This window comes from Podarcis raffonei, chromosome 11 (genome assembly GCF_027172205.1).
Source record: "Podarcis raffonei isolate rPodRaf1 chromosome 11, rPodRaf1.pri, whole genome shotgun sequence".
Lineage (NCBI taxonomy): Eukaryota > Metazoa > Chordata > Lepidosauria > Squamata > Lacertidae > Podarcis > Podarcis raffonei.
In genome coordinates this window covers 44,150,015-44,177,829 of record NC_070612.1, presented here as the reverse complement: position 1 = coordinate 44,177,829, position 27,815 = coordinate 44,150,015, and the positions used below count along the sequence as shown (strand labels likewise).

The window sequence follows — 27,815 nt, the reverse complement described above, 5'->3', positions numbered from 1 at the left end:
TTGCAGTCCACATAGTTATGACTTTATTTAAAAAGCAAGAGAAGATACAGCTGAAATGCTTTCATGCAACATTTAAATCAGGATCTTAAATAACTTGAAGGAATGTATACAGGACTGCTGTACTAATTACAGAGCTTAGTCTATACAAAAAAAACATGTCATACAAAGTAAATAAACAGTTTGAATTATTTTTCCAGAACATTATATGCTTGCTTTAGATGGGCACTGGAATTTTATTTGGAAATCACAAACCACCCACTCTCTTTAAATTCACTAAGCAAAGCACAATCAACTTCACATAATTTTATAAAGGATTTCTACAGGGTAACATGACCTTTTATTTAAACAGCAAAACATTGGTTTGGTAAACATTTGCGATCAACTTCTATTTGTTCTTCATTTTTACCTGGAGTGCACAATTTATTTAAAAGAGGGAAGGTTTGGCACTTTTATACTGATGTCACCAATATTAATATTTCTTGGGATCTCTGGAAGATTCATGTTCTTTACAGCTGACACAGCCCGGGCTGGGGCTCCTGCTAAACCAGCCTGTATACAGAAGAAAAAGATATCACTAAGATGGCGCACATTACACTCAGTCGCATACCACAAGGATGACTTTATTACCATAAATAATTATACACAGACATCAAGACTCGAGATTAGAAAAACCAGATGGTATTTTGGATTGGAATGAAATGGACTACTCTGAAGTATTTAACGAGAAAAAAAGCAGTTCACACAAACTCTAAAACATGGGTAACACGTGCAATGGCAACTTGATGGAAAAATTAATGTAGAGTCTGTAAAACAACCAGATTGAGGTTAATAAAAGTTAAAGCTCATGCTGTCTTTGATTTTTACTGTTTCCAGGCATTGCAGCACGCAACCTGCACCAGTGTTCTGACACCTTCAGTTGGTGACCAATCTTGATAATCAGCTATTTTTTTTTCATTTGTATTACCTCTAATATGTTTATTTCTCTTATGGCTTTAGCATTTAATCAAATGCTGAAAACTAAAATCGTATGCAAAAAATATGAAGAATCTTTACACTGATTTTATATCTAATCATTCATTTAGTAGTACTGAATAATGAATGACCTCTATATCTTTTTTTCCATTCCACCTCACTTCAAAGGCTATGGGGACGTTCCAAGAATGAAATCCAAAACACTTAAAAAACAAGAGCCTGCCTGCTACATGGCTGTTGATCCTTCAAAAGAACATAGGCTTACACTAAATAATTGATTTTGGCAACTCGGATGCTAAATATAAACATGACTGGTCCCTCCCATCCCTGACTTATTGGGTCTTCCCTTTCCATTTGTAAGGTTTAGAGAAAAATGTTCCTGAGCCAAGACTTCTGAGTTCAACATAATTTATCTATGAAGGAAAAATCCCTGTGTTCAGAATTATTATCCACACAGAAGACAAGTAGTTACAACCGATCATTAAACAAATACATTAAGGATTAAAACTGAGCAACTATGTTCGGGATAGATTGACAACATAAAGGTTGCTGCTCCAATGTGTGCAAAAGTTGTCTGTATGATTCAGAGGTTACTACTAACTGTAGCCTGCCTTCTTGCAAAATATGCAAGAAATCCTCTCCATTTCTAGAAACGTATTATATACACATTACCCATGCTGTTTAAGGGATGCAGATTTTGGAAACTTTGCCATTATATCTACATAGCTCCCCCAACTACATCTTGGTATTTCAAACTAGTAAATTCAAGAGCAAGCCAGGGTTATGGAGGACTGCCAGTTACTTCAAAGAAAACTGTTAAGACTTAAATATTCAAATCACTATTGTGGTGCATTGTTCTTTAAGAGAAATGTACAAAATGCTTGCCAGCACAGATGAATGAATTTAATTAACTAAGATGTTTATGTCTTGCAGTCCTACTTTACAAGGCTAGGCTTAGCTCTTGCATACTTTGGTTCACAAATGAACATTAATACTCACATAAATTTGCCTAACTACGTTCTTAATTTTAAGGTTCCACACTCCCTTGAACTTAATCCAGGGTAGAGAACAATTCCTTCTGGCAGAAAACTTTCCAGGCTCACACCAAGCTGTTCTGTGACAAAATACAGGCAAGCCAGCATACTTCTTGCCTGGAAGGTTGGCTTAATATTTTGCTTCATATACTAGTCTACTGCATTCTTCCTTTAGACATGGAGAAGCTGCTTACTGCACAAGCACCCTTAGTCAAGGGCTTTTGCTAGGTGCCGTGGGGGCCATGAAAGAAACTTTGCCTATGTTAATTTAAATGTATAATTGCTTCTGGGATACTAAGATGGTGAGTAACTGGGGTCTGAGCAGCATTACAGTGTCCCTAGCTGTGCTATAAGCATTTTGTTTAAGGGTTCAGGCTTCCCCAGGCCTTCATTAAAGGTAAAGGGACCCCTGACCATTAGGTCCAGTCGTGGCCGACTCTGGGGTTGCGGCGCTCATCTCACTTTATTGGCCGAGGGAGCAGGCGTACAGCTTCCGGGTCATGTGGCCAGCATGACTAAGCCGCTTCTGGCGAACCAGAGCAGTGCACTGAAATGCCGTTTACCTTCCCGACGGAGCAGTACCTATTTATCTACTTGCACTTTGACGTGCTTTCGAACTGCTAGGTTGGCAGGAGCAGGGACCGAGCAACAGGAGCTCACCCCGTCGCGGGGATTTGAACCGCCGACCTTCTGGTCACCAAGTCCTAGGCACAGTGGTTTAACCCACAGTGCTACCAGAGCTACCTAAAATACAGGGCTACTGTGTTCTGTCTAGTACAAGCATTTGCCCATATCAGAAGTTCACTACTTTCAAAAAGCTTGTTAAATGATCACCAGAACCATTAACCTCTTAATCTGCAATATTTCTAAATGCCCTTTAAGTATTTATACAATGGAACAAAAACTATTTCAAACCCCAGCAGTCTTTTCACAAGGAAATATATTTGAAATGTGTTACAACCTACATGACATATGCCAACCCAGCATGCTTGAACACAAGCCCCACTGAGTTCTATGAGTCTTATTTCTGAGTATGCTTGGGATCAGAATGGCAGCAAAGGGGGGGGAAATTCCACCTGTTTCATCTTCTGCCATTAAATTCTTCCTCCAAATCCAACCTTATACCCCACTCCACTAAATACTCAATTTGGCAATAATGTTTAGTCATCACTAGTATCCCTTGCAAAAATGCATGAAAGTCACATTGCACTGCCCAAATTTAAACAGGGATGGAAACAGGGGAAGACAGCGTTCCTAATGTAGTTAACCTTTAACTGACTGTCACCCAACAAAATCCAGTCAGTGCTTTTTTTAACAACTGACACTTCTGGTCTTCTCCTTCCCAACACACACTTTTACGTTCACACACTTTTAAGAGAAAGGGCTTAGCTTCCAAAATTAGGAAGCTTGAACCAGGATTTATATGTGGTTTTATTACAAAGCTGCAAAAAAGGCAGAATAATAATAAATGCTGACTTAATTGTTGAAAATACAATTAGGGCACCAAATTAGCAAAAAAAGAAATATAATACACCATAGGTATTTACTGCTAAGTTAAATTCTACCAAATTAAATATCGCTTACTCCCAAGTATGCATGCACAAAACTGCAGCCTTAGAGCAGAAGATAACTTCACATAAAAGCTCCTGCAATTTTTCAAAGTTCCTTTCAACTGAATTGGGGGCGGGAGGTTAGAAAGGCTAGAATTATTACACATGTTCACCTATTGAATCGGAATGTTTAAGACAGGTTAGCTTAAGCAGGTACCATATTGGAAAACCAGGACATACCCTTGTGAACTGGCCAGAACCCTGGAATCTGAATATAATCACATGAAAATATGCATAACTTCTGATAATCCCTCAAAATTCTTCCAGGTTTTTTTGTTGTTGTTGTTATGTATTTTGTATTCTCATTTTGTATTTTTCTGCTGTGAACCACACTGGGATCTTCAAATGAAGAGCAGAATACAAATTTATTTATTTATTTGTTTATTTTTTATATCAAAAGCAGAAGAAATGTAGTTGTAAACAGGCTCTCTGGCAATGTTTATTTGCTCACAAGTCCTAAATCTTGTGATAGCCTCATCTAATGGCTGATTAAGCCCTGGCAAACTCATGATTTTCCACCTATAAATGGTCTAAATTAGATAACTGCTGTAACATGCATCCACTCACATGTTCTCAGCCTTGGGATTTCATGGAATCAAAAGTATGCAGATATGGCCTTAAGTAATTTATATTATTATTATTATTATTATTATTATTATTATTATTATTATTATTATTATTTATACCCTGCCCATATGGCTGGGTTTCCCCAGCCAATCTGGGTGGCTCCCAACAGAATTAAAAGCACAATAGAACATCAAACATTAAATGCTTCTCTAAACAGGGCTGCCTTCAGATGTCTTCTCGAAGATGTCTAAGACTGAAGATGCAGGAAACTTCAACAGAGCAATTTTGCCTCCAAAAGTCTTGGGAACTGAAACTCAGCAGTAGGCAGAGCTCATTGAGATTTTTTTAAAAAAACAACCTATTTATTAGGGAGAGGGATGGGTTAAAAATTACAGGCATTCAAAGGCCAGGTGAAACAGGAGATTAAGTTCCAAGATAAGATGCCTAGGAAATGAACATAACTTCATAAGCAGCTTTTGTAAATTTGGGTTATACATTAGAGCTAGAATGAGCAGAGATGCTCACTGGATGTTTCGGTGCAGCACTTGATGGCATGATATCATTTGCAAGGTAGCACCATTTCTGTGCTCTGCCAAGCCTGCCAATGTCCATTACAAACACTTGACTAGTGTGTGAACTCCTCCCTGCCCTGGGAACTCCTTCATATCCAGCCAGTTAGTTGAATTGATTTAATGTGAAAGACCCTGGCACCCCACTTCAAAGCAGCTTACAACAGGAAACACACATTTCTAGCTTTATGTTGGTTAACATGGCAGCTTTTTATTCCTTTTTTTATACCTTCACCCTACTTTGAAAAAAAACTCTTTTAACCAACCTGAAACTGTTGTTATTAACCTCATAAAAACACTCTTCTACACCCAAAATAATGAAGTCATTTGGGAATGTCAGTATTCATGTATACCACGATTGGCTACCATCTATTAAAGACACCAACTTTGTTTTATATTATTTCCATAAGCAGACCTTAGTGGGGAAAATATGTACATTTTTGGTTATTCCCATCCATAAATGCTGGGCAGATGCCAGAACAGACAAGACAACATATTTACCCATACACCACTATAAGAGAAGAGGACCAGGACCTTATATTTAATTTGGTGAATTGACATCTGCCAATTTAAACTAGAATGCTGGCTTTAACATACATCACTTTAAGCATGGGATATAGGTCACACAGTACTTCTGAAACAATGTGAACAGCTTTGGAATAATGTTTATAAATACTTGGGTGTTTTGCCTAAAACACATCAAATATTGGGAACGAATTACAGAAGATGGTGGCAAACATGCATTTCTTTTTGTGAGCCCATCCAGTTCACAGAAGACAGATGGGATGGTGTCTGTCAAAGGGAAGGGAGATTAGGAAGAGACCTGTTTATTCATCTTACCTCCTAAACCCATTCCCGTCTCGCTCCTGGTATCAGAGCTGGAAAGGGAGTGGGCTAGAGCAATGAAGGCAGATGAGGCACAAAGAAAGGATTCAGCACCCTTCATCTGTGTGCTCCTTTTACTGCTAAGGACAGATTGTATACCCCGACTACACATTTATGTTTAAGCATTTCCACAGAGTTTCAGAAGTACAGTATGAACTTACAGACAGCTCAAATTGCAACTAACCAGGCAACACATTTCCCAGCTGCTTTATAATCTCAAATTAAATGAGCACACAGCAGTTTGGCATTTCAGTTCTTCGTCAAAAGCCACTGGATAGACACAGAACTTAAAATACTGGCTTGTGGCTATAAACTGAGCACGGTAAAAAGGCTGAGGTGAAATAATTAAGTACACTCACCCAGTTCACACAACTAGGAAAGCCATTTCCCTTTCAGCAGAAAATACAGAACTTTCAGGACACTATTTAGTAATATGGAAGTTGTGCATTTTTCTCTCTCTTTTGTAGCACATTACATGCGTTTAATTAACATCAAAAGTGTGTAACTATGATCACTTTAAATCTGTATTATCCCCAGAATAGGAGGATTCTATCAGCTACCTTCCAAGACTTCCTTGGAAGACATATGGACAGGTTAGCGTCCCAAGAGCTTGTGCTCATTATAAAAGGGGAGTCCTTTTATATGCACCTTTCTTGGAAATGACTCCTCCCACATGTTTGAAACTTGGATATCACAGCTGCTGGTGTTCTGTATTAACCCTTCTTCCCAGAACAAGTATGATTCAAAGCAGCAGGGTTATGAATAGGATGGAAGGATGCACTACAGAATATAAAAGAATGGTCATGTTCTCTTCTCATGAGGTTAAATAAATGAACAGAATTAGAGAAAAAACAAAATGAAGTCTGCAAGTATATCAAAATGCCAAACAGATAGAAGACTTAGACATACTCTTGGAAATTTCAAGCACTTGGATCACAGCGATAGTAATGGATGGGCATGGTTTTTTAAAATTTTGTTTGTTTGTCATCTCCTTTAAAAATTGCCAGACCCAAAAATAAAAACGGAACATATACAAGCAGAAAGTAAAATAGAGCAATACTACATAAAAAGAAAACACACACTAATTAAAACCCCTTTTCTTAATTGTGGAATGTTTTTTTGTGGTTTGGGGGAATTGAATCAAACTGAACTGGCTGGATTACTTATTATCTAAATTATGCTTTACAATATATAAAATTCTTCCATGATTTTGGTCACTTTTAGGTTGAATCCTGTCCAACATAGCCACTTTAAGCCACTGCTCCCACCCACAGTTTAACTGAATGACACATTTAGCTACTTATAACATTTTAAAATTAGCTAAGAACCAGTTCTATAGAGAATTTTCATCTCCTAAAACAATTAGAACAAATATCTGAAGTTTCCTTTCAAATATAATAATGGTACAAGTAAGATATTATAATAGGATTTTACTTGTAACCAATAGGGTCAAGGGTCCACCTGACATTTAGTGTATACAGAACTATGATTGCAGCTTTTTTTCTTCTCTTATAAAGTCTACCCAGAAATATCTCCCTCCTGGAGCTTATTGTGTGCAGATTTCCCTTTCTGTGGAAGTTATTTCAATTCACTGAGTTCTAAAAAAAGATTGTCATCATTTGTACATTATTACTCTGACTGGTTTAATTTCCCCAAGTTTTGACTGCTTGAAATTTCTTTTAAATTTTTAGTTCTCAAAATCGTAAGACTCATAGAATTGTAGAGTTGGAAGGGACCCCAAGGGTCATCTAGTCCAACCCCCTGCAACGCAGGAATCTCAGTTAAAGCACAGAATCATAGAATATCTCTATGTAAATTAAAATAATACAAATCAGTTGCACTATGTTTGCAATATGTACCATTACAGCTCAATTCGACTGGCAGTGGAGCTATTTATTTAATTCATGCATCCATCCACAATACAGCGTGGGGTTGATTTTTGTTTCCTGAATCTCAGCTACCTTTTAAAAACACGCACTTCTAAGATTCATTTTTTGCATTAGCTTGAAAATACACAAGCAGCTAATCTTGAAAGCTTCATCTGGTAGCATTTCATCTCTAGCACTATTTCCTCATAAGTTAAAAATGGAAAATTCCTTCCCTGGAGCATCACACTTACTTAAGAAGAACATTCTGACCGTGGACTGTGGCTTACCCACCTCCTTCCTGCTGCAGCCCCCTAAAAGTCATTCCCAAGGGTCAGACAACCCTCTAGGATAGTTCTCAATGCCACATGATGGCAGAAATCCAAGTCGCCATCTGCAAGTGTGAGCAGAAGCTCCACTAAATTCAAACCCTACCCTTGGGATTATCCATGCTTCCACACCAATAGAGTTTATTCTGCAAAACTTAAAATATTCAATTTGTATTACTGCATGTGTAATTGGGGATCAATAGTCCTTACAAACTTTTTTTAAGCAATTGGAAGTGGTTTATGAGATGATGTGCTGCTACTCTGTCTCCTTTCCAGAGTATGAAGTCCTTGTGGCATTCTCCATGTTTAAGTGTTACATCACCAGTGATGTTAATTATAACTGAGGATAGCCAGGGTTCCTCTTTATCCAGAATTTTAAATCTGCCCGGAACCTTAGTTTCAGATTCTCATTCAGCAGAAAGCCTAAACAGCCTTACTTAATAGCTGACCTAAGAGTTATGTTATGGTTAAGCCAGATAATAAAACCCATGCTCCAGAAGGAACAAATGGGAGCAGAGAAGAGGAAACACACAACCCTAATTTCTGCTTCTGATTGCGCAAGCACTAGCACAATCACATTGCTTTGTAATGTGAGCATACAAATAATAAAGCTACATTAAAAAAATTATAAATTCTAAAGTTGAACACTAATGAAAGGGGAAAGTAAAAATAAAAATATATGAAGTCAATGACAATCTAGTAAATACACTACAGGCAATAAAAGATGAGGGAAACTAGCACAAAAAGTAGGCTACAAAGACTAATATGGGTTTATCAACACATAATTTTTGAGTCTGGCCTAATTTAGTTATTGCCTTTGACATCATTTTGCTTTCCCTTTATTTTATAGAAGCACATTTTTTTTTCTGAAAATTGGCAATACCTGGATCTACCTGTCCTGTCTGGGAGACTGAAAGATAAAGGTCTGTAAAGAGAAGAATGGAAAGAACTAGAAAAGATCAGGTGGTTTGGAAAAAATGAGGAGTGACTTAAACGACCAAATTTACACCCAGCTGAACACTGCAAGTACACCACAAGTATCCCAGTTTTTATATAGGACACCTTCCATGTCACTGATAGTGCCTGACAAATCCTTATCCTAAACTCTCTTACCAAAGCCTTCAATGAAGCCTTACTAACTTTTGGAGTGAATGGCACGACTTCTGCTTCTGTGAACAGGTATCAGAAACTAACAGCTAAAATTGTTTATAGCTTGCAAAGAGAGAAACAGAAGGTGCTGTTGTTCCGTATCCTGCCCTACAAATTCAGCTGACAAACATTATCATGTTTTTAAAAATCATTGATTTCCAAGGCAATAATGCACCCATTTACTCTGGAACAGCCTTATTCACTTGTAACAAAACCATCCGGGGGAAATGGGCTGTGCAGTGGAGGCTAAAAAGCTAAAAGCTGAACAAACTTGACACTGCTTTGGATTGTCTTCCAAGTTCTGTGCTAGGAAGATTAAATCTACAGCTTCTGGAACCAATTCCGTTCACTTTTGGAAAATGAGCTTTGTACACCAATTGAGATAAACAAATAGGTGAACTAATGACTTGGATCCAAAGAGCCACATGCAGTGCTCTGAGCACACGCCAGGGCTTTCCCTTCCGCCTATTCCCACTGCAACTCACGCTTCCTAAAAATGCACCCGAGGGTCAGAGGACACTCCGGAATAGCATGGGGTGCTGGAACTGAGAGGAATCAGACACACACACATACACCCTGCACACAAGCAGAAGGGGCACTTTGGATCAAAGCGAATATTTTGGATTAGTTGAAGTAGAAGTTGATATGTTAACAAGCAGATCTTTAAAAGAATATACCAGGTATCTTAAAAAGGACCAATTAGTCTCTCCAGAGATTACGTTGCCTTTTTTAATCCACTCTTTTAATTGGTGTTTGCTGTAACAAGAAGTGTTTCTAAGTGAAGATAAAGCCACTATGATCTAATTACTTTTCCATTATTTACCTGTCAAATTTTATACAGAAAATAGAAGCTGAGTAGATGAAACAATGGAAATTGAGGTTAAACATGTCCACTTCACTTAAGTGGCCTGCTTCGAGAGAATTAATTATTTGACAGTCCTAGTTACAGATCAATTAATTTAAACCTCGGCTTTTGCTTTAAACTCTGCTTCAAAAAAGGATAAACAACTTATTTAGGCAAGTTCTCTTGAACCATCTGTAGAAACTCAGTTCTGCATAATTTAAAGTCAGATTCTAGTTTTCACTGTTTAGATCTTTGCTGATATTCTTGCACTAGCATAGTGCCATGCCTTGTTTCATGACCTACCAAATTTCTGTGCTTCTCAGCCAATGCTCTACTGCTCGTGTTAAATGTACGTAAGATGGGCAAAGGGACGGAGAATGTCCAACCAAATTGCAAAAGCTATGTGAAGGGTCAATACAAACCTCCTCCAGTAGTGGGGGAGTGGGGAGGAACGGCATGGGGAAAGCATTAAAGCGATGCTCTCCAGGACTGATTTTAAAAAATAATAATTAAAAAAGACTGAAATGCAGTCATTTAGCTTGACTATAAGAATTCCTGTTGTTTTTTTTTCCTGTTTATGCCTTTTATATTCCCAGATCATTATTTGTGGGAAAGGCAAGGTACCATATCAATTTCTAGGTGCCCATTGGTTTAACACTCTGGTTGTGTAACTCCAGACATACTGGCTTACATTGTTGGGAAGGAAAAGAAATCGTTCCTAGGAGGAAGTGGCGCTAGATGTCAAATTCACCAAGTTCTATAGTGTGGAACTAGGTAGCACTTCAGAATCTAGGATTAGCCATGCTAATCTGTTTCTTGCTCGAGCTTCTTTGGCCACTTTGGCCACAGTGACCCTCCAGATGTTACTGAACTGGCACCAGCTCATGGTCAGAGATCATGGAAGATGCAGTTCAGTTGCATCTGGAGGGTTGCAGGTTAGCAATCTCTAGCATCTTATTTTATTAACAGGTTTCATTTCTGTTTAACATGCACACACCCTTCAATAGGGTGTTCTAAAAAATCAACACAAAATTAAGCCTTGACTGAAGCTCAGAAATGTTTCGATACACAGATGCCAATGGCAGATGGGAGTTCAGTAGAAGGAAAAGGGGATGTTCAGCTATTTCAGCAATCAACAAAGGCTTCAACATGCTACATACTAAATGCTTATTTGTAACAGTACATGTAGCTAAGTATAAGGCAATACTAAACAATACATGACAGTTTCAAATCATGCAGGTTGTGTGACCATGCTCCAATTGGCTTCAATTCTTTCCATTCTTACCTCAGACTTTTCCAATTTATTTTGAGCATCAATTTGGGTGACAATTTCATTCATGTTGGTCTCCAAAACCATTCCGCCCATCACCATTTCAGCCAAAATATTATGGACCTAAAAAAAAAAAATGACAAAAGAAACAAAGGCAAGCAAATTAATCAAATATTATTGCGGAGAGGCTGGTGAAATGTGGACTGGACAAGGAAACTATTAGGCAGATTTGTAGCCAACTGTCTGACCAAACCCCAAGAGTGCTCACTAATGGTTCCTCATCATCCTGGAAAAAAGTAGCAAATGGGTTACCATGGGGTTCTGTCCTGGGCCGTTGTTGTTCAATGTTTTTATAAACGATTAGGACAAAGAAACTGAGGTGATGCTAATCAAATTTGCAGGTGACACCAAACTGGGAGGGGCAGGCATTGCCACTGATGACAGAACTGGGTTTCAGGATGACCTTGATAAGATTGGAGAACTGGGCCCAACGTAACAAAACGAATTTCAACAGGGGCAAGTGCATTAAGGCAAGGAGAACCAGCTTCACAAATAGAAGAAGGATATTGACAAGCTGGAACATGTACAGAGAAGGGAACTAAAACAATAAAGGGTCTGGAAACCAAACTTTATGAGGAACAGTTGAGGTAACCGAGTATGTTTCACGTAGTAAAGAGAAGACTAAGAGGAGATATGAAAGCCATCTTCAAACATCTAAAGGACTATCACATGGAGGGTGGAGCAAGCTTGTTTTCTCCTGCTCTGGAGGGTAGGACTTGAACCAATGCATTAAAGTTACAAGAAAGGAGATTCTGACTCAACATCAGGAAGAACTTTCTGACAGTAAGAGCTGTTTGACAGTGGAACAGACTCCTACAAGACTCTCCTTCCTTGGTGGTTTTTAAGCAGAGGTTGGATGGCCATCTGTCATGCATTATCTAGTTGAGATTCCTGCATTGCAGGGGGTTAGGCTCTTAAATTCTTTTCTTCTTTGTAAAATTAGTAACATAGCAAACATTTAAGTTAGAGCTGTAACACTGCTTGTTCATAAGATGCAGCTAAAATATTATGGACTTAATGATGTTTACCAGCTTTCCATACTGGATATTTCTTCCTCATCTATAAAAGCTTCCACGTTTGCAGAACACTGTCAGCACATGTTTTTAACTCATAACACAATGTAAAGTAGAACTGATTTTTTTAAAAAATAAAATACTATCCTCCAGTCAGGGAGCTGCCGCATTGAAAATTTTCCGGTAAAATGAGACATGGGGTCTCACACTTGTATAGTACAAAAATATTTGAAATTAAATCATTAAAATCAAGAACCTTCAGGTGCTTTGGCTGCAGGCTAACATACACTGCATGCACCTGAATAATTTTTTGCAGTTACCAATATTTCAGGTATTGTATCTGCTTCAAGCATTACTGTGCAACATATGCAACTACTCTGGCATTTCAAATGCAGCATAGGCAACTCCCCATTTGCACACAAGCGGCCCGTGCGTGACACTTGATACGCACACCATTTTCGACACTGCAAGGGGGCAGGGCGGGACTCAAGCCCCGCATAAATGGGGAGCTGCCTGTATATAAGTTACACAGAACATTCCAGGACAATGATTTCCAGTGAGGGCTCTGTGCGCTGAAGTTGCGCAAATCAGGGTAAGTGCACTTAGTTTACATGATTTATCCCAATAGCTGTTTTTCTGCCTATTTCAAAATACCTTGGCAAGGAACAGATTTGCAGAAATCAACAAAAGAGGGAACGCATAAGCCATGGGGGAATAAGACTTAGCCTACGAAGCAAATAAATATTAGATTGCTCAGAAATCACATCACTGAAAACATTTCGGCTTCAGGGTGGAAGAGTGTTTAAAAAAATGTTCTTAAAAATTGGAAGGCCAAATTTTTTCATCCTCCTTCAAACCCAGATGTAGAGACAAATTAGCAATTGTTAGTAAGGAGGAATACTTCCCATAGGAAAAAGGTGGGGGGAGCTTGCTAGTCTTCATAAACAGACATTTACTGTTCTAGTCCACATCTAATTTCTTGGAAGAAGTAACAATAGCCTCAGAGGAACTATAAGAGGTGTCAAACAGTGAAGCCGGAGGGTGGGGAAAAATTCCCTATACAAGGGAGCAAGTTCAGTTCAGGCGCTCAGAAAAGTTGTTTTCTAGTGTCTTTAACCAACTGCCTTTCCGCTGCAAGTTATTATAAACTTGGCAGTGCAGATACAAGTCATGCTCATGTGGAAGAAATCTTGACAATTATTAAAAGCAATTTTATGTTCTTTACAGAAACTTCTGGCCTGTTGTTTCTTTCCCTAATGGAAGAATTAAGCAGCTTATTCCCTCCACTGCCTCATTCTCTCAACAAGCATCAAGCTGCTCTACAACTTGGGGTGGGGTGGGGAGAGGAGTGGGGCAAGTACTTTTAAGTTTTCAAGCCACACAATTTTCTTATAATTTTTTTGTTTTTACTGCCTAAGCAATATGTTCTTTTCTGCATGGAAAATTATCTTCCCATGGACAATACACTAGCCTGAGTCATGCTTTTCTGCAGCTACCAGATAGGAAAACGTCAAAAGCAACTTACCATTCTGAATTAAGACTATATGCCAAGGGAATCAAGGGGTTTTCTGTATACCACCAGTTTTTTCTTTATAGCACAATTGTATGCATTGTTAAGCCTCAGAAGTTAAGTCTGCAGTATTCAAGGCAAGGAAACCATGTGTAGGATAGCAGATCAGTAAAATGGAGGTCAGGAGGTTTGACTTGACAAAAGCAATACTGCAATTATGTTTTTGAAAATACATGTGAATTTTACTATTCATTTCTCATGGTATATTTATTCAGTTAAAAAGTGACTAGCTAATATAAAATGACATTTGAACAAGGAAAGGGACTGTTTTCCATTCTGACGGATACAAGAATGTGATTTTCTGGTCAACAGAATACTTTGAATTCATGTTACAGCAGCTCACCACACTACCTTATCCACATGGAAAATTAAATCCAGTTCACAGACATTCTCAAAGCACTTGTCTAGCGTTTCTACGAATACCTGTGGGGAGAAAATTTGCAAGGGGTCAAAGTTTTATAGCAACTCCATCATTCCATTATGGACAAACTGTAAATGTGGCAATCAGAACACAGAAGACCATCAAGAATTATGGAAGTTTAATGTATCTGTATAACATGTGGGGTTAACACAGCGGATTCTCTTGGCAGATCCCAAGTACATTATCGAAGATCAAACTTCACTAATGTGACAGCTTGACATTCCTGTTCCTTAGTCAAACATAGCACGCTTCAAACAAAATTCACACTTTATTACTTTAAATACTTCACACTGTGTCTGTTACTATGGTCGGAAAGCTTTACTATCAAATTTTTGTGGCACAGTTTATACAGACATGCTGAAATGCTTAACCTGACAACAACAACAAAACATATTTGAGCGTGGACTAACCGATTTAACATTTAGTCTCATCTGCCCAAAGAGACAGGCATTGCCTGAACATCGCATTAAAATTTCTAGACAGTTGCTTTATTATCTGCTAAAGCTAGAGCCATTTGCAGTATACAAGCAGCACCCTTATGCTGCTTCTATTTAGGAGCTATGATGTTCTGCCACAAACACGCAGTAATGCACGCAGATTAATCCATTTAAAAGGAGACAGAAACTTACTTTATTTAATTCATGACTACATAAGGCTATTACTAAAAGCAGCATTTATACTGACTATATACAACCCAAACATATAAAAATATTCTGGGAAAGAGCAACAGAGTTCATTAAAGCTAGACATTTGCCTCAACTGGACTCCCAAACATAAGGGAACAATTTTAGGTAGAAAATATTTCCCCCTGAAATCACTAAATGTCTCCTAGTGGACCAGGGTGGCACCTATCAAAATGATTTTCTTCCTGCTTTCAAATTAAGATTCTGCCAAAATGTTTTAATAGTAAAAAATACAAACCTTCAGTATAAGGGGAAAGCGGTGAGGGGAAAAAATGAATTATATATGCACCAAAAAGAGGAAGTTGGGGTTACCAAGCTTCAAGGTGTATTACAACCAGGGCTTTCTTTCAGCCAGAACTCGCCAGACCTCAGTTCCGGCACCTCTCAGGTGAGTGCCATTGCTATTATAAGAGAACAAGGGAGGTGTTTCTAGTGAGTTCAGGCATCCCTGTTTCTAGAAAAAAAGCACTGATTACATTCCTTTCAATTAAAACAATCTAGATAAATAGAAATGATCATATGATCCCCTAGAGTTCAGTGGAACTTTACTTCATTCTCTATCGCTATAAACTCTTTTATTCCTATTAGTTAAACCATCTGCACTGGCAGGTTGCATGAACCATTTTTAGGAGCTACACTGTAGACCTGAAGTAATGGGTTAAGGTTTTAGTTTTGCCCATCAACAACACTGCCCTTGCTTCCTTTCCTAATTTACCCCCAGCTTTCAGCCTCACCAAATATAAGCATTTTGAAGCATGATGGGAGCAGGGATATATGGCATGACAGATTAGGCCCATCCTGAGGATTATCCTAGAATGCGTCTCATATATGAAAAGTCCTAGACTTTCCTTTCTAAGTAAGCACAATAGGTTACCCAGCACAGCTATATACGGATTTTTCCTGAGAGACACCCATAAATATTTTTATGAAGTGAACAAATTTCTGAACTCAAGCTTACTGAATGGATTCGCTTTGCTAACAAAATATTAAAATTAATAAAAACATGTTTGTACAAGGTTACATAGCATCATAACATGAGCAGACTGGGTTTTTTTGGGGGGGAGGGTTGTTGGTCAGGGTTGCTGTTGTTCTTTTTGTATCTTTATTTTAGATTTTCTTGTGATTTATGTGAAGGTTATTCAGTTTGGTTTTGTATTTTTAAATGTTTTATTTATTGTTTATGACTACTTTTGTTATGTTATAGTTATTCTTATTAAATTTCTATACTGACCTTCATCCAAAGATCACAGGGTGGTTTACAATGTAAGAACAAAAAAAATACATACCATAATGACCAAAAAAATCCCTAACATCCTGCCCCAAACACACAGGATGACCATAGATTGTTTAGTAAGTCCAAGACCTGGGAATGTTTTTGCCTGGCACCTCCCTGGGCCAGGCAAGCCTCCCTGGGTATGTATTACAACCAAAATTTCCAGAGTCATTTCAAACATGGACAATGAGTGCCACACTACAGCTAGCCTTTTGTTTTACTGTGGTAGGACACCCTCTTGTGGAACAAAATGGAATGCGCCCCTCCTTTAATTAAAATTAAGCATAAAAAGTGGCATTTTAGCCTGATAACAGCTCTGCAGGCTGAAAACAGGCTTGCAAAGACTACTTAGTGAGCAATATAGCATTTACCGTATTTTTTGCTCTATAAGACTCACTTTTTCCTCCTAAAAAGGAAGGGGAAATGTGTGTGCATCTTATGGAGCAAATGCAGGCTGCGCAGCTATCCCAGAAGCCAGAACAGCAAGAGGAATTGCTGCTTTCACTGCTCAGCGATCCCTCTTGCTGTTCTGGCTTCTGAGATTTAGAATATTTTTTTTCTTGTTTTCCTCCTCTTGTGGTCTGGTGCGTCTTATAGAGAGAAAAATACAGTAATTGTTTCCCATGTCCTACCACTGTAGCCACATCACCAGAATGGTCCTGACTCAGATTGCATTTATCAAAACCCACGTAGCCCTATTAAACAGTCACATCCTGAACTGCTGACTTCTTATATATCTAACACATTTCAAAAGAATAAGCATGCAGCACAATTCTATATATGTTTATTCAGAAGTACATTCCACTAAGTTCAGTAGGTCTTACTCCCAAGCATGCACACAGTTGCCTTAGGAATAGGTTTGAGAAGTTACAAAAATGCACGCCACTTGATTACCACAGATTACATATGTACACAAAATGAATAGCAACAGAAACACTTTCAGAAATGATTATTTTTGCATATCATGAAAACCTAGTGCCTCATTTCCAGGGGAAATATATTTTATTTTCCAAGCTGTTGTTACATGCAGGCAATATTTTGTTCTAAGAGTGGTTCTCCAGAGCACCCAATCCAGGTGAGCTTCTATTCAAAGTAAGATACTTAGCTCCAAATCAGCTTCCTAGCACCAATACCGGAAGCAAAACATACAATAGTGTATTAAGTATTAAGTGTATTAAGTATTAATACAAGTATTATTAATACGAGTATTAATACTTAGCGTTGAGAAATATTGTCCGTATTATTATATAGAGGCATGTCAAGCCTTACAGGCAAGCAAATACACAGGTCAGTTTAGACAATAGTTCACCCAAAATATTTTTAGTGGAATACAGTAAATACTTCAGGATCTCATTACCTTACATCTAATGATAGACATTGTAGATTTATTTCTTCATTAGTAGATAAAATAAAGAAAAACAACAGCACAAAAACATACAAAATCCTCTATAAATTACTTACTTGTATTAAATCTAAAATGCCAAGTTCACTTTCTGAAGAATCAACACAGAAGACAAAGTACAATGTGGCATAATGTCGGTATATCAATTTGTTGTCAGATCCACCTATTAATCTAAAACAAAATAAGATAAACATTAACAATTAACTGCAACATTCCAAGTTGCATTTGTTAGCAGCTACAGTGGTACCTTGCAAGACGAATGCCTCGCAAGACGAAAAACTCGCAAGACGAAAGAGTTTTCCGTTTTTTGAGTCGTTCCGCAAGACGAATTTCCCTATGGGCTTGCTTCGCAAGACGAAAACGTCTTGTGAGTTCTTGCGAGTTTGTTTCCTTTTTCTTAAAGCTGCTAAGCCGTTAATAGCCGCTAAGCCGTTAATAGCCGCTAAGCCGTTAATAGCCGCTAAGCCGTTAATAGCCGCTAAGCCGTTAATAGCCATGCTTTGCAAGACGAAAAATCCGCAAGACGAAGAAACTCGCAGAACGAATTAATTTCGTCTTGTGAGGCACCACTGTACAACATTTTTTAAAATAGCAGATAAAATTGGGGACCGCTCCCCCTAGTGGTGCAGCAATAAAACTGCTAGCACATTGCAAAGCTTAACCAGGGTCCAGTATGGTCTCAAATTTGATAGGGAACTGTGTCGAGACTGTGTGTGTTCTGCATTGCAGGGGGTTGGACTAGATGACCCTTGAGATACCAATTCTATGATACCTGCAAGACTGCCTTACTCCATATATGGCCACTCAGCCACTTCAATCTGGACAACTAGCACTGTTACAAATGCCACATAACACTCATTCTGCACCCACACTTTGGAACTCCCTGCCTGTTGATGTGGGGCAAGCATCTTCCCTGTAGTCTTTTCAACACCTGCTACAAACATTTTACTTTAGGCAAGCCTACCCAGACATGCATCCATGTCATGTGTTTTAATCTGGTTTTAGCTTGCTGTTGAGTTTAATTATTTTTTGCATGTTTTGAATATTTGTTCTTGATTTCTTTTACTGATAATTGTATTGGGTATTTTGGTAAACCACTCTGATGGTTTTATTACAATCAAACAGTATATACATGTCAAATAAATAAAACACATTTAAGTCAAAACCATTTAAATCATTAGGCAGTGACTCCTCATAATACTCTATCATATAAAATGTACAAATATTGTAACGTACAATATAACAGATAATGTACAAACATCGACCTACGCTGGTACTGAAAAGGGTAACTGCCCAAATGAACAACAACGCCAGATAAGAATGTATATATGTCTTCTTCTAAAGCTGGTAGCCATAGCTTGCCAGTTCAGGCAAAACAGAAAGCTACAGCTAAGTAGAGACTTACTGGATTACTTTGGGTATATGCAAAGGGACAGGCAAACAAAAGGATCGTTCATATCTCAGTGTATTAAGCTGAGAGTGGTGGTCCTAATGCAACAACATGTGCTTGCTAACATAGTAAGGGACCTTGAATCCTAGAAGATCTGCACCTGGGTTTAGCCGGCCAATCAAAGCCATCTCCCAGAGTGTGGCTGCTGTTGCATGCTGACAGCTTCTAGGAATCACAGGTGAGTGAGCTGAGTGCAAAATGGGGACCAAAGGTGGAGAAACTGCCCCAGAAGGAGCACCTGAACCCCACTGTTCCTCTAACACTCCATACAACCCTGACACCAGTGACAATTCTGGCCACCATCAAATAAGTAAGCATCACAGCAGAATATGCACATTGTCTTCTAAGCCTAAGCATTTTACATGAAATGTCATGGGTTTTGATGCTGGACTTGTAGAAAATCAAAATAACGTTGATATGCCAAGTCTTCAAAGTGGGACACTTTTCACCACCTTCATATTTTATTTTAACAACTGTGAATACAATTCAGGATACTTACAAGCCACCTTCTAGGAAATTACAGACATTTTCATCACGTTTTGAGACTAAATGAAATGTTTCTCTGATAATTTGTTGCTGTGTATCTTCACTCTGGGGAGGAAAAGAGACTAGGGTAGTAAAACAATCTATATTTCTAAATACAGTTGGATAACATCAGCACTGCTCCATCCCTATCCAGTGCTTTGTTCTCTAAGTAACAATTTTGGTGCAACATTTTAGGAGCGATATATAATGTATACACACACACACACACACACACACACACACGCAAACATGCCTTTGGTACTGTTCCATACCGCACATTGTTTCAGAAATGGACAAAATATCAACATACAGAAATATATCCCTCCTAGTGCAAGAGAAAAAAATTAACATTCTTCTGAATGGGTAATACAGAAATGCTGAAACTGATTCTTCAGGGGGGAAATTCAACTAGCATCTCAGATTTTGCTTTGGGGCAAGAGTAGCATTTAAACTAAATTATTTATTACACACAAACTGATCCAATTCCAGTAAATCACTACATTAAAACTTTAGACTAGTATATTTTGCACAGCCACATTTTTTCCATTTCTAATTCATTATCAGAGTTTTGTGGCACCTTATAAACTGACTAATTTATTTTGACCTCAATTTTCAATAAATTTGTTTGTCTAAGGTGCCACAAAACTCTTAAGATTGTTTTCGCTGCAAAACGCTACCACAGCTATCCCTCTAGTTTAACTACCTAAACAGAGATTCATCCTCTGAAGCATAGTCAAATCATCATGTCAAGCAAGATGCTGTGCACAAAGACAGACACAAACATCAGATTTGTACCTAGCCCCTTAAACTTTCACAAGGTGCATTTAAAAATCCTTCTTGGCAAGTTTTTTGCACTTACTTCACCTAAGCTGTTCTGTAACTCTACCACATTATAATATTTCTATATTAGCACAACACAAGAAACGAGCTTTGCTTATGCAAATACATACCTTTTTGCAGTATTTACAAGTGACTAAAAAAAATAAGAACTTTTGGAGTTACTAAGGATGGTGGCTCTGCAATTTTTATACAGCGTAGTTCTCATTCTATCCTTCTCCCCTCCGACAATCACCAAGTAAAGGAACAAACTCAGAGTCACTTTGGGTTGACATGTAACAACCTTCTACAAGTAGATTTCTTTGTATTGAAAAACCCCCGGCAAATACATCATCATGAATAGCAAATGTACATAAGTTTCAATGTGCAAACATAGCACAAACAGAAGTGCTATGACCACAAGTACAAAATAGACTTAAGGATACTCAAAATTTTCTGATTGGAAATCCTAGCACTATGTTTCCTCTTGTCATACGGAAAGCAACCTTTAAAAGTGACATACACTACACATTTCTGTCCTGCTAACAAACATCCAGTTTTTAGTACCTTTTCTCTGTGTGTGTATTTAATAGTGCCAAACACTACAAACTTGGAATCCCTAACCGTTCAGGATCAATACCAACCATAACCCCAAAGCCTGGCTGAGTATCACATGTCACTAATTAGAAAGAAGCATCAGCTAACAGGCAACATAAGAACTCTTCTGCATCAAACAATAATCACCTGCTTCTCATCTTACCCACTAAAATACCATTAGAGCTGCCATCCTCCTACCCATCCCGCTCAGCCCAATGTGCTGAAATACAGCAAAGCAACCTCCTGTGCCACCAACATTTATCTTTCTTCACCATTACTATTCAATCTCCCATTGTTGTTGTTGCTGTAGTTGGCATCTGTCTGTCTCAAGAGACAATGGAGTTCGCCTCCGGGGGCAAAGTCAAACCGCTGGATAGCAGCACTGAAGTGATCTCCCAGGGGCACAAGCCTGGACAGTGTGTATGGAGGTTCTGGGTCACCCATATAACAAGACTCTCTCTCGGCCTCGCTGATGTGGTCCAAAGGAAAGCAGAGCAATACAAAGGACTTGTGTTTGGCCTCTGGAGTGCCTGCACATCCATGGGCTACATCTTTTGGAACATTCCTTGCCTTTCAGTCCTGCAGTATGGCCACAAGGTGGATGGAGCTGCTTGCTGTTTCCCTTACATGGACTAAGACTAGTCTTGATATGCAGAACTGAAAAGCATAGGTGGAGCTCATTTTAGGGGCAACACTGTCCCCAGTATCATCTAATATCTACATGAAACCACTGGTTGGGTTGTTCATGATGAGCAGTTGCAACTCTGGTGATGGCAATGTCTGTTTTGCACAGGACATTAGGAGAGGGGTCAGGGTGAAACTAAGCTTTATTTCACCAGGGTCAAAGACCTATCTTGGCACTCCCATGCGCATTTGTGTACACACACAGGCTGGGAGCCTCAATGGCACCCCTCTGGAGACTTCACTAGGGGCAAAAAAAAACCAGCTAGCCCCCCTCCCCTCCATAGCTAAGGCACTGGGATGTTTGTTACCTCTAGTGGGTGACACACCATGCTCTTATATCTCCGTTAGAAAGAAGGCACTTGTCACAGACCTGGAGAGCCGCTGCTGTCGGGGACAGCCATGAGCCGGATGACCCGGTGGCCTAACTTCTCACAAGGCATGCTTGCAATTGTGGGTCTGCAGATACGAGCCAGTAATTCTTCAGCCCCTGGCGGCCAGAATACGGTTGGCAGGTGATGCAGAGCAGCACAGGAGCCAACTCCTAGGGACTGAGGCCCCTTCGCCCCCTACCCCCCCCAATAAGGCAGGGTGCCCCCCCCCCAAGTGGATGAGCATTGCCATTCCAATGGTGTGTGTGTGCCAGTCATTATCGGTTATATGAGGCAGGGCTTACCTGCCCACCCCCCACCTCCCCATTATCCTATTCAAGTCTGCAGCGCAGCTTGAAAGGGCCAGGGCCAATGCCAACACCGGGGGGGGGGGGGGAGAGAAGAAATGCCAAGAAGGGAGTGAGAGAACCAGGGCCGGATTTAGGTTTGATGAGGCCCTAAGCTACTGAAGGTAATGGGGCCCTTTATATGTCCAGCTGTCCTTTGTCAACAACAAATTGTCGCTGTTTTTTGTGTTGAATATATACTATATGGTAATTTATGGACCTAATAGGTATCTAAAGCCGCACATAACAAAATATGTATTTTATCAAAGTAACTGATATAGAAATGAGCAAACCAGTGATATTTTAGGGAGCAGGCTAGCAGGTGGAGCCCATTTTGCTTACACCATAGGAGCCTACACAACACAAAACACTGTTGCTGTATGTAGGTTTTATTTTATTTGTTTTTTATCTTATATTTTGGAAATGTGCATCGAGGGTTTTTTCCTTTAATTTTTTTTTGGGGGGGGCCAAGAGAGTGGAGCCCTAAACTATAGCTTGCTTAGCTTATACGTAAATCCGGCACAGAGAACATGTGCAGAGTGAAGGAGCATCTCCACCCCCATCGTTCTACCCGGACACTGAGGTCCAGCACCGAGGGCCTTCTGGCGGTTCCCTCACTGCGAGAAGCAAAGTTACAGGGAACCAGGCAGAGGGCCTTCTCGGTAGTGGCACCCACCCTGTGGAACGTCCTTCCACTAGATGTCAAAGAGAACAACTACCAGACTTTTAGAAGACATCTGAAGGCAGCCCTGTTTAGGGAAGCTTTTAATGTTTGATGTATTACAGTATTTTAATATTTTTTTGGAAGCCGCCCAAAGTGGCTGGTTAAGCCCAGCCAGATGGGCGGGGTATAAATAATAAAATTATTATTATTATTATTATTATTATTATTATTATTATTATTATTATTTCCCTAAAAGTAAGCCATAGGGGAAGAGAGGAATATTCGTCTCCTTAGGCTGGAGCCGCCTGAGCGAAGGGCGCCTCCTGAGGGAAAAGAGCACCTGCCTCGCGGTGCCAAGGGAACCTACGGCGCCCCACCCCACCCCCTTCGCAAGGAGCTCCCCCGCCACACAGCCACGCCACCGAGTCCGGCCCGCTCGCCCGCCCCTTCCCGGCGACCTCTCCTCGCCCCCACTCACATAGCGCTGGTAGAACTTGGAGAGCCGCGGCTTGCCGTGGTTGTTGAATATCAGGATGGCTTTAATCATGGTGAGGGAGGAGCAGCTGCTGCTGAAGAGCCGAAAGAGAGAGGCGGGGGGGGGGAAGAGGCGGTCTGCGCCTCCCCCAGTCCGAGGCCCGCGACTCCGGCCCCCTCAAAACCCGCCTCTACCGAAAGTCACCACAGGCGCTGGAACCGCTCCTCGCTCACGTGACGACGAGATTAGAAGGGGGGGGAACGGGGAAGAGAAACGGTCATCTGACTGACGCGAAGTACAAGGACGGAAGCGCGCGAGGGACAAAACGACGGCGGCGGCGCGGTCACGTGCCCCCGGCAGGAGCCTATGAAAGCGAGCGCCGCTGGGGCTGCTGCTTCCGCTGTTTCGTTGCTATGTCGGAGCTGGGCGAGGAGCAGGAGCAGCCCTGTGGTGCTACTGCCGCTGCCCCTTTCCCGCCTCAGGAGGGCGGCCGGGGTGAAGGGGGCGAAGATGCCCCGGAGGGTGGGGCCGGGCCTACGCTGGGGGTGCTGGAGTCGGCTCCCGCTTCGGCCGTTTCCCCGGTGACCGAGGAACCTGCGGGAGACGCCAGGAAGAAAAGTAAAGGGGCGGGTCGCGAAAGGGCCGACGCCCCGAAAGGGAGGGAGGGAGGGTCGTATTGGTCGCCCGAGGCAGGTATCGCAGGCCTCGCTGAACGGCTGACGGCTCACGCTGTGCTGTCAAGTTTCTAAAAGGTCCCGATCTGTTGTCCCTCTTACCTGCCAGTTGTGCTTCCGTTGATTTTGCTCTGCGCCCCAGGCCTCCATGGATCAAGTGATTTCTTCTGGTTCCCTACCAATAAATGACACCCGTATTAATAAATATTATTGTATGTATACATGGGTGTAGCCAGGATTGGGAGCCGCCGAGAGTGGCTGGGGTATAATTATTATTATTATTATTATTATTATTATTATTATTATTATTTACGTTAGGGGTGGGCAGGACACCCACGTGTCACCATCCTCCCTCTGGCTCTGTCTAGCAGATTTGGACCAAAACGTCTCAACAGTAGTTGTTTTAAATTACTTTTTTTACCCCAAATGTTCAGAAAAATATCAAATCTACAATTTCTACTTTTAGTTAAGTATTTTTATGTATTTACTTGATTTGGGGACACAGCTTTCCCCCCCAGCTACACCCATGTATGTATATCCTGCTGTACCTCAAGGGCTCAGCAGCAGTATTTTAAGTATATAAATTCTACAATTATAAGATTTTTGCAAATTTTTCTGATGCGGTCCTCCTTATGTTTCCTACATTTTATTGATTTTCTTTCAGTATACTTCAGTGACATGTTCTGCTGTGTTTTTATTTGTTCTCATTTGCAATGTTCTCTTCTTTCTAGTTGATGTTTTGCTCAAGGCTGTTGGGGATACCCCTATAATGAAAACCAAGAAATGGGCAGTAGAGAGAACGCGCACAATCCAAGCCCTTATTGACTTCATCAAAAAGTTTCTCAAACTAGTGGCCTCGGAACAGCTGGTATGTGACATCCTCACTTCCCTATTTAGGAATTAGAGAGCAATCCGTAAGAGCTGAATCAGAGTAGGGTGCTACTGGGAAGCTTACAGGCAGGGCATGAAGGCACCAAATATTCCCTCTACTTTGTCCCTACCTATCTCCAAAATATGTACTTGATGAGTTCTGAGTCCCCAAATCTATCTGGAAGCTTACTACCATGCACATGGGTAAGCTTTTCCAAGGTTATTTCTCATAGTAGTAGAATAATGGCTTTAGATATTTTGAATTACTTCTATCAGTTTCATTAAATCTAGGCTGAGCTGAGATCCTGAGTGGATGTAACTTGAAACTAAATGTAACGTATATTCAAGTGAATGACTGATGTTCCAACTATACATTTATGCTGTTGTTAAAAATGACAAAAGACAGAAATATAGAAGCTATTAAACTTAAAACTATGAAAAAATAGGTGTTAGATGAAATGGTTGTATGGGTGCAAAAGTAGCCACATGTTTTAGTTCACAAATGCTAACCCAGTTCTGAAATGATTGTTGTGTTGAAACTGAATATTTTAATATTGAATCACTACTCACAATGTTTGATCAAGAACCATGAACACCAAACATAGTTGGACTCATATCCAATCCAGCTTTCCTGCAAAGCTTTAACAAATAGCCACTTAGCAACTATCCATAAAAGAGCTTCAGTTGTGGCCAAGCAGTTATCCTGATGGCAAGTTATCTTTTCTTTTACTCCTGTTATCAAAGGACTTCAAGTAGCTATGGGCTGGAGGAGGAGCAAACTCCTGTCAACTCTTAAGTCCTCAGGCCAGTAAATATGGGTAGACTGGCTTCCTCCTTTGAACAATAAAACTAATGGACCTATTCCTCATAGTGGTACAGCAATAAAACTGCTAACACATTTGCAAAGCTTAGCAGGGCCCAGTATAGTTTAAATTGGATGAGGGAAGCGTGTTGAGATTCCTGCCTTTGCAGGACTAGATGACCCTCAGAGTCCCTTCCAACTTAACAATCCTATGATTCTTGGGTTCTTTGCCCTTGTTGAACCTTCAGCTTATAGCTGGCAGTAGACTGTTCTTCTCTTAGCCCTGTAATTGCAGTGACAGGATTCTGAGGTAACACAGGAGAGAATATTGTCTGATAAACGTTTTCTGTTTAAACAGAGTAACTTCCTCTAAAACTTACCAAGTATCTCTTTCTCATGCAGTTTATTTATGTGAATCAGTCTTTTGCTCCTTCACCAGACCAGGAAGTTGGAACACTATATGAGGTAATTCGCAGCTTCTAAGTATTTCCTTTTCTCTTCTTTCATTAGAAACTAAGGCAGGCATAGGTAAACTTGGCCCTCCAGATGTTTTGGGACTACAACTCCCATCATCCCTAGCTAACAGGACCAGTGGTCAGGGATGATGGGAATTGTAGTCCCCAAACATCTGGAGGGCCGAGTTTGCCTATGCCTGAACTAAGGGCACTATTCAATTGTTTGGATAAGGCAAAGGTTGCCCTGCTCAGAACAACTTCACTGGCACAGAGCTCTCTGTTCCACCCACTAAAAGGACAGTCCTACTAGTATCAATCCATAAAAGGGTGTTCCAGAGAGGGAGGGAATGTGGCTGAGCCAGCCTGGAATCCATTAGCCAGCTCTACTGCCATGACTTGGTGGCCTTGGGCCCAATGAAGGATGCAGTGCTTTACCAGCTTCAGGCTGGCATAGTCCAGAGCAGGCTTTTACCTGCCCTTCCAAATACAGCAGTGGTTCTGTGAGTCTCACTGCCTGCTCTGGAGTCTGGATTGCTCTGTAAGATGTTTCAGTTTGATTACCATTTCACTCCATGTAGCAAATGCAGCATGTAACTTTCAAAGTATGTTGTCAACAGGTGGCAGCATTTCATAAGAAACCTTCAGTAGAATGCTGACACTTTATGTATTAGGCTGTATAATTGCGACTCAACAGTTTATAGGTTTAATTAAATATTAAATTTGTTTAACTCCTCTGTTTCTTGTTCTGTTGCAGTGTTTTGGAAGTGATGGCAAGCTTGTACTGCATTATTGTAAATCTCAGGCCTGGGGATGAATTAGGAGCTACAAGTGCTTGGAATTCTTAGAAAATGAATGGGCTATAAAGATCTTCAGAAACATTCCCCAGGGACAAACTGAAGAAATGTCTGCATTGTTACCCATGGAGTTCACTTTATTTCTCCCTATTTTCTCTACTTGTCAGTATAGGAGATAAATACAAGAACTACATAGCCCTCCCGGCTTCCATTTTCTTCATTTGATCACTTGCTTTGTGCAAATAATTGTGTGTGTGCCATCTGTACAGCTGAGCTGCCTGTACTTGCTCCAGGACTTGAGTCTTGTTTTGAAAGGATACTATCTCCTGACTTGGAGAGTACATGGATCATTATTTCAACAGGCTGCATGGAAGTTTACAGCCACCCTTTTAGGATATTTATTGTAGATGGGCAGCTGAAGTATCTGTATATGCATAAAATAGTTACATTTTCTTATGACTATTTGTTTTAAACACAGTTGCTGGGATTTAACTTTGGAATCTGTAGTCCCAAAGAGACTTTCGGATGGTGTTTCTCAAGCAGCAGCCCTCCTAGCTAATCTCCTTCCTTCCCCTTGTTCACTACACAACAAAGTATATACAATGAAATGCAGAAATATAAATGTAGGAATATTGGGCAGCTTTGAGAATAAAGGTTATCATTTAACAAATTATGAGTTTATTGTTATTGCTTGTTTGTAGAGCCCCCTTGACATTTATATTCATTGTAGACTTTCATCTTGTATCTCTTACAACAGGTTGCTTCAAGTTAAACCTAC

The 27,815-nt window shown here is 40.1% G+C and overlaps 2 protein-coding genes across 4 annotated transcripts; one reads left to right on the top strand and one right to left on the bottom strand.

Annotated features, from left to right (window-relative positions):
• AP3S1 (adaptor related protein complex 3 subunit sigma 1) lies at positions 1-24,281 on the bottom strand. Of its 3 annotated transcripts, XM_053407985.1 has the most exons (7): positions 23,446-23,700; positions 19,466-19,557; positions 17,576-17,687; positions 14,089-14,160; positions 11,110-11,217; positions 8,715-8,756; positions 400-549 (listed from the first exon to the last, which is right to left on the bottom strand). In XM_053407985.1, the coding sequence occupies exons 1-6, from the start codon at positions 23,512-23,514 to the stop codon at positions 8,721-8,723; spliced, it is 489 nt and encodes a 162-aa protein (XP_053263960.1). In that variant the 5' UTR covers positions 23,515-23,700; the 3' UTR covers positions 400-549; positions 8,715-8,720. The 3 variants fall into 3 exon arrangements, with proteins under 3 accessions (XP_053263959.1, XP_053263958.1, XP_053263960.1); XM_053407984.1 differs by lacking the exons at positions 8,715-8,756; positions 23,446-23,700 and adding an exon at positions 24,219-24,281 and having other exon boundaries at positions 1-549; XM_053407983.1 differs by lacking the exon at positions 8,715-8,756 and having other exon boundaries at positions 1-549.
• Positions 23,772-27,707, top strand: ATG12 (autophagy related 12). The gene is made up of 4 exons (XM_053407987.1): positions 23,772-24,060; positions 24,848-24,984; positions 26,191-26,253; positions 26,998-27,707. Exons 1-4 carry the CDS (start codon positions 23,856-23,858, stop codon positions 27,055-27,057), a joined length of 465 nt encoding a protein of 154 aa, XP_053263962.1. The 5' UTR covers positions 23,772-23,855; the 3' UTR covers positions 27,058-27,707.
• The last annotated feature ends 108 nt before the right edge of the window (positions 27,708-27,815 follow it).

What these genes read in the sequence shown, in the direction of transcription:
- ATG12 (XM_053407987.1), top strand. Translation starts at nt 23,856, where the DNA reads ATGTCGGAGCTGGGCGAGGAGCAGGAGCAGCCCTGTGGTGCTACTGCC. An exon ending in GGGAGACGCCAGGAAGAAAA is followed by an intron (nt 24,061 to 24,847) that starts GTAAAGGGGCGG and finishes TCTTCTTTCTAG; the next exon opens with TTGATGTTTTGCTCAAGGCT. An exon ending in AAGTTGGAACACTATATGAG is followed by an intron (nt 26,254 to 26,997) that starts GTAATTCGCAGC and finishes GTTCTGTTGCAG; the next exon opens with TGTTTTGGAAGTGATGGCAA.
- AP3S1 (XM_053407983.1), bottom strand. Translation starts at nt 23,514, where the DNA reads ATGATTAAAGCCATCCTGATATTCAACAACCACGGCAAGCCGCGGCTC. An exon ending in CCAAGTTCTACCAGCGCTAT is followed by an intron (nt 19,558 to 23,445) that starts GTGAGTGGGGGC and finishes TTTCCTCCCCAG; the next exon opens with AGTGAAGATACACAGCAACA. An exon ending in AATTTCCTAGAAGGTGGCTT is followed by an intron (nt 17,688 to 19,465) that starts GTAAGTATCCTG and finishes ATTTTGTTTTAG; the next exon opens with ATTAATAGGTGGATCTGACA.